The sequence below is a fragment of the Enhydra lutris genome, unplaced genomic scaffold, assembly GCF_002288905.1.
Source record: "Enhydra lutris kenyoni isolate GAN:26980312 unplaced genomic scaffold, ASM228890v2 scaffoldscaffold31, whole genome shotgun sequence".
Taxonomy (NCBI): domain Eukaryota; kingdom Metazoa; phylum Chordata; class Mammalia; order Carnivora; family Mustelidae; genus Enhydra; species Enhydra lutris.
This window is the reverse complement of record NW_019154115.1, coordinates 5,331,931-5,338,870: the sequence shown is the minus strand read 5'-3', so window position 1 is coordinate 5,338,870 and position 6,940 is coordinate 5,331,931. Positions and strand designations below refer to the sequence as shown.

General features: G+C 46.8%; 1 protein-coding gene across 3 annotated transcripts in view; it reads right to left on the bottom strand.

Annotated features, from left to right (window-relative positions):
- Positions 1 to 3,512, bottom strand: part of LOC111153249 (kinesin family member 23) — a 27,832-nt gene extending 24,320 nt beyond the window's left edge. For all 3 annotated transcript variants that reach the window (XM_022512153.1, XM_022512155.1, XM_022512154.1), the window contains exons 1-3: positions 3,481 to 3,512; positions 1,858 to 1,927; positions 595 to 723 (exon numbers count right to left, since the gene is read on the bottom strand). In XM_022512153.1, coding sequence (XP_022367861.1) covers positions 595 to 723; positions 1,858 to 1,927; positions 3,481 to 3,491 — 210 coding nt within the window. In that variant the 5' untranslated portion in view covers positions 3,492 to 3,512. The remainder of the gene's footprint in view (positions 1 to 594; positions 724 to 1,857; positions 1,928 to 3,480) is intronic.
- Positions 3,513 to 6,940: the final 3,428 nt, after the last annotated feature.

Below are 6,940 nucleotides of genomic sequence, written 5' to 3'. Positions count from 1 at the left end.
CTGAACTGAACTCACTTTGCTCAAGATTTTACTAAAAATAACACTTCCGGGGCACCTGGGTGGCTCAGGGGGTTAAAGCCTCTGCCTTCGGCTCAGGTCATGATCCCAGGGTCCTGGGATTGAGCCCCACATCGGGCTCTCTGCTCAGCAGGGAGCCTGCTTCCTCCTCTCTCTCTGCCTGCCTCTCTGCCTACTTGTGATCTCTGCCAAATAAATTCTAAAAATCTTCAAATAAATAAAAAAATATAAAGATAACACTTCAAATACACAATGCCTATTGCTATTTTAAACTGCACATTAAATTGTATCTATGTGTATGTGTCTGTGTGTATAGTCACCCAGCACAATCATTCATTAAATAATCCCTAATCTAAAATAAATAATCTAGTATAAGAAATTAATTCATAAAAGCAATCCTCTAAACTCAAGTATACCAAACGTAGGCCTAGTCACACTTTATATATGGTGGTTATAGGGAAGTAAACAAGTTTTTCAAAAAAGTGGAAATGTCAATTGTGTTATATGTAAAAAATGTTAAAGCCCTTCAGGAGAGAACATCTCAAGTAAAAACAGCTTGGTTCCAGTGGGAATTACCTCCTTATAGTCTCCATTTCGGTTGAGTCTGTAACCCTCAGGAGTATGAAGCTGAACAGTTGTGTTATTGATCACTTCTACGCAGCACTCTTGATCAGGAAGGCTCAGTGGGCGCACCCTACAGTACACCTGAAATTACAGGAATGGACTTCCAGAACAAAGGTTGACTACTTTTCATTTAAGTTTCCCATTCATTCATCCAACACTTGGTCTCAACATAAGAGATTTATATGAACTTAGTGCTATGAAAACCAAAACTTGCTTCCAGAAAGTGTCAGATGTAAACAGATATAACAGTTACAAGGGACTTTAAATACACATACAATTAAAACAAATTTGGATAACAAAGCATCAAATCACACAGCTTCTCTTCACTATTATATTGGCACCAACTGAATAAAGCCATATACAACCACTAATACAAAAATCTCTAAAATTAACAGCATCATAAAATGAGAATTATTTGAAAAGCTGTCAGAATTCTTTGAAATTCGATGTCAAATAAAATTTGACAGCTTAACACTTAATATACAAATAAATATATACATATATACCAATAAGAATATACAAATATACAAATAAATAACCACAACATCCAAAAGACAGCTTCTTAATCAGTGATAGGGTTAAGGGAAAACTGTTCAGCTGTATGTGCAAAGTATCTAGTTCCCTTAACTTAGAACAAGAAACACATTCCAGTGCCAGTGGAGAGAAAAATACCCCAGAGCAAACCAACCTTCTTTCATTTGCCATCTGCCTCTAAAAGCAAGTTCCTAAGCCTGAAACTTGAGAAATACATGCAATTATGATTAATTACTGGACTGAATTAACCTGTTCTACACCAGCATCTTTATGAAGCACGTCATCAGTTACTGTTTAACAGCCCTGAAGTTGGGAGAGGATGCTCATCCAAGCAGAAAGTTCCCTGCCTTCTGAGAAAGCAGGAAGAATTCTCCCAGACAGGTGAAGAATATTTTTCATTATCTAACTTTACAGATTATAATTAGTTACAGGAGTTATACAGTTGACAACCAAAGACTTCATTTTACTGGACTAATGAACCCACATAGAAACAAAAATGTTAAAGCTGGAACCAGCCTTACCTAAATTTTTCACTAAATGTTCTCTATTTCACTAAATGTTCTCTGACTATGCTTCTACATCTCCATCCCTTCCAAAGTATACACAGAAGACAGAAAAGGACTGAAGAAAACACACACACACACACACACACACACACACAAATTTAAAGGGAGACCTTACCCCAACTGGGTCTTTAAGACTTGTTTGGGATCCTTTCTTCACTAGAAGTTTCCTGGGTGTCTTAGTCCTCCTGGTCATAGGTTAAAAAACATTAAGTTCAAAATAACATACAATAACCTCACCTATAATTCATACAGAGACAACCTTCTTAGGATTTATAAAGGTCTCCCTTAGCAGTTCTAGAACATTACACCCCAAATTAACATAATAAGCCGCATTAGAACAAAGTTTGCAGCACACAGTGCAAAAGTAAGCAAGACTGGGTTCAGGAGATGGTTTCAGTACTAGATAATAGTTCTATATTTAAAATAGCTTGCATTTTTTCTGAAAGGACTATACAGAAAGTGAAGCACTAGAAGTTTGAAAAATTTACAGATAATTGACCACCCTTATCTTGAAAGCACTTACATATGGCACAAACACACACACTGCTCCAACAGCCATTGCCAAGGCGGACTGACAAGGATTAACTTCACCAAATGACAAAAAAGCAGGTGGGGAAAATCCCACTTGATGCTTTCATCAAGATCTGTCTATGCTTTTAAGGAACAATTGTTTATTGAGTTCTCCGAGTTTATCATCCTTCGTCCCCAAACAAAATTTAGTCTCCAACCTGCAATTTCTTGCTCTCTTGGAATCAAAAGAAAAAGATATTTTGACTTCACCAATTTCACCAAAGCATGCGGCTTACCTCCAAGGCAACCCCCACATTTATCTATAGTGCAGATGAACATTTAACAATAAAATTAAGTGTAATTATTGGCATGGGCTTAAGATTATTAAAATATTTTCACAACACGGCCCGAAATGAAACAAGAAAATTAGTGTTTTCAGTACAAAATATCATGGTGGGTTTCCTTAAGCTAATATATATATATATATATATATATATATATATATTTCTTTTTTTTTTTTTTTTTTTTTTTTAAGATAAAAGATTTTTACTTTCGCCCCTTCAGAAAACCAGCTGCCTTTGGCAAAGTATTGTTTTACGGAGGAGCCGTTCGGACCCAGCGCAGCGCGGACGCCAGGTCTGGGGCGGGAACGCTGGCTTGAGCGCTCGGGGGCGGGCCGGGACTGTCAGCCGGCCCGGACTCCCGCCCCAGTACCCGATCTCGGCCTCCAGGCCGCGGGGCTGGGCTCGGAAGAGCACCCTGCGCTCGCGGGGGGCCAGGGCCCTCCAGGGCGGAGGCCGCCCGGCGCCCTCAGCACCAGGGCACAGCCCACGGGGCGACCCCCTCCCGCACCACCCGCGGCAGAGTGCAACCTGGAAACGCCGGTGGCCGGGCGGGAAAGGGCCACTTCGTTAAGGGCTGGCGGCGGCGGCGTCGGAGCCAGGCGAGTGGAACCCGGGCTGACGGCAGCCCACCAGGCCCCAGGCTCCCCGTTCCCCGCGACGTGGGCCGGCCTCTTCTGCCCTCTGGAGGCCCGGGGCGGGACGCCGGACTCCGGCGTGAGGGGAGGTGGGGACGTGGAGGACGCGTCGTGGACCGGTCCCCGCCAGTCGGGCTCCCCTCAGCGGCCCACGCGGGGGCTCCCTCTTTGGGGGCCGCGGCCTGGACAGCACAGGACTCGGTGCAGACCGAGGAGAGGCCGGCCCCCGCCCCGCGGCCCGGTACTCACACTGGCTTCATGGCAGCGGGCTCCGTGCTGCCGGGACGCGCGCGCGGGGCGCCGGGCTCGATCCGGCGGGCTGGTGAGGGCGGCGGGCCACAGGGACGCGCCTCGGGAAGCAGTACTCCGCGACTGAGGCGCGGCGCTCCAGAAAGCCGGCAAACTTCGCGGCGAGCCCAGGTGAGCTCGCGCCCGGCGCATTTTAAACGGGCCAATCAGCGCCCGCCCGCGGGAAAAAGGGCGGGGCCTCGGAGGAAGTGAAGGCTCTGCCGGAAACGGTGCTGGTCTCCTAGGCGACCGCCTGGAGCGCGCAGCGTCCAGGATGCCGGGCTGCAGGCTGAAATCGGGACCTCAGACGTAATAAAATCCAACCCCTTCCACTTTCCCAGGAGGAAACTGAGGGTTTCTTTTCCTACAGCACAAGAAGGCCAATGGAAGGACAAGTCCAGGGTCGACGCCGAGGTCAAAGGTGTTCCCGGACGGGAGTGTCCTATTCTTGTCCTGTGCCCTGCATCTCTCCCTCCCTCCTTGGCTTCCACATCACCACATCATATTGGATTTCGTTCTCTCCTTCACCCTTCCTGGGTTCTCCCTTTCAGGTTCCTCCAGCTCTTTCGTACATATACACTGTGTTATGAAATTCTTAACAATGTTTGATCCTAGGGGCTGTTCAAAAGAAAACAGCAGGCCCAAAATGGAGTCCCTCATGCTAGGTCGAGTCACCAAACTGGGCCCTGCTCTCTAACCTAGGTGCAGTTTCTACCTACCCCCAAAACGTAGTCTGAACCAGTCAGTCAGGAACTTTCCCGGCTCAGCGGGGGTGACGTCATCTCCATCTCCCCTCTCCCCCTATCGCCCCCCCCCCACCAAAAGCAGATGAGATGATCCTCGAAGACCCCCTGACCTTCTCCCTGATGGAAGGTGACCTGGCCTGAAACAATTCTCTCTCTCCTTTCAGTAATGATTTCCTTTTCCCACCCTCCTTCCTACAAAAACTTTTAATTCTGTACAGCTCCGGGGAGCATCTCTCTGTTTGTTAGACGGGATGCTGCCGTTCACTTTAAAAACCCAAGCTGATCTTTTAAATTACTCAGTTGAATTTCTGTTTGACAGCATACAGAGATGAATAACGTTTGGTCCTTGGCAAGACCAAAGTCCAGAACCACCCTTTAATCTGATGAACAGATGCTATCCCACATCAATGTTTGCCCCTAAACGCACGGCAATCAAATATGCCTCTAATCTGTGCTCTCAGGGGGCTCCACTCCCCTCTGCTCAACCAGGCACCAGTTAAATGGACACAATTTCATATCCCTGGCCTATTTTGTTCTACATAAAGGTGTTTTTTCCTAATGACTTCATTGCTTTGTTTTTTATATATGAGTCTTTGAGCCATCAGAACTGTTATTAAATGGCAGTTGGGATTTGTGTTATTTAGGACTTAGGCGTGGCTGCTGGCTACTTCCCTCTTAGTTACCCTGCAGTCTGGCTTGGCCTCAGTCTCTCCATTGGAACTCTTCTCACTAAGACCATCACCTCCTTGATGCTAAACCAAACTGACCCTCCGCACCCCTATCTTACTGGACCTCTGGACAGCACTAAAAATATTTCTTCTTCCTCTTTTCCTATGCCTTTTTTTTTCCTTCTAGCTCTCAAAGCCCCTCTTTCTCAGAATTCATTTATGAAGTGTATTATTCATTTTTGGCGTTTCTTGTTTTGCTTCTTGTCCCTTCAATGTTGTAGCTTAGGGTTTTGACTTGGCTGCTAGCTGAGGCTTCTCCTCGGGCGCTCCCAGTCACTCCCGTGGCTTCACATACCGTTCGAATTTGTTCTTCTCAGCTGCAGACCCAGCTGCCATCTGGATTCTCCACTTCATTGTCCCACAGGCCCCTCATACCTACCTAATCTCTTCCCCTGAACCTGCTACCCCTCAGTGGATGGTATCAACACCATCTACCCAGTCACCCAAGCCAGGGTCCCTGGTACCGTCTTTGACTTTTGCCTCTCCTTCCGTTCCAACATCCACTCACCTCATCTTGACAGCTCTGCCTATTAAATAGCCTTCGAACCTCTCCATCCACTTCTATCCGTCCCCTTGGCTCCTACCATGTCTTGTCTGGATGACTGCAACAGTAACCGAAAAGGCTTCTCTGCGGCTACCCTCCCAGTCTGCTTGTAAACCACAGATCTGGTCACATCACCCTCCTACCTGTAACACCGCAGTAGCTCCCCAGGGCTGGGCAACCCCCAAGGGGCCCCTAGGCTCTTCCTCTCCAAGCACATCACTTATCCTTGCCCCCTGCCACCACCCCCAGGTACATGGCCCTTCAGTGCCCCCGACTCATGTAGCCGTCCTGCTTTCCTCTGACACTGCCTTCTTACTCTCAGTTCTCAGCAGATCCTCGTCAATGACCTGGCACTGGATGCTGGACCTCTACTGTATACCCACCAGTCCCCTGCACCCTGCACCCTGCCAACACCTGTTGCTTTGCTTCAGAGCTCCCATCCCAGTGTGGTCACTATTCCTTATGGCATCCTCTACCGGCTTATCACCAAAGCCCCGCTAGGTGGCGCTATTGCACCCCAGCGCCCAGCAATGGAGGCCCTCTTGTAAATGTTTGGAAGAAATGGATGAATCCATCCCAGTTGAGGACCCAGTTACATGGAGCCCCCTCCCCAGCTTTTATTCTGGCCAGTTTCTCCGTCCTCACCTCTATCCATACTAAAGCTTATTTTCTTTAAAAAAAAAAAAGGTAAAAACAAAAACAAAAAACTAGGCATCTCACACCTAACACATTCTTATCCCTACCCCAAAGCGTTCCCCATAGCCAGTAAAAGATTTGCTCTTTTCCCTAGAATTAGAGATCCACACCAGGGATAACGATAGTGGACAGGGAGGTAGCAGAACAGGGAGGCTTCTACTAAAGTCAGGTTATGGAGTATAATTTATGTCCAGTAAAATCTACTCTTTTCAGTTGCACTGTGTATGTTACGTATTTGACAAACACAGCACCCTATACCCATCACCACTGTCAGATGTATAATACTTCCAGTACCCCACAACTTTCTTTGTGCTGCCCCTTTGTGGCCAATCACCTTCCTCTACCCCCAGCCCTTGGCAACCACTTTTCTGACTTCCCTCCTTAGAGTTTCCTCTTCCCCAGAAGGCCTCCTCTCTAGCTGGGCAAAATGCTTTTGAGATTCACGCATGCATTGCACGTATCGGTAACATGTTCCCTTTTTACTGCTGAGTAGTAATCCCTTGTATGGACGCATGACAGTTTATCCATCCACCAGCTGATGGACAATTAAGTTCTTCCCCCTCTTTGGCAATTATGGCCTAATTATCTGTGTAACGGTCTTTAAGTAGGTAGGGATTTTCATTTATTTGGTGGGATTGCTGGTTTCATCATAAGTGTAAGTTTGACTTTATAAGAAACTGACAGACTGGTAGGGTCCTATGCAAATC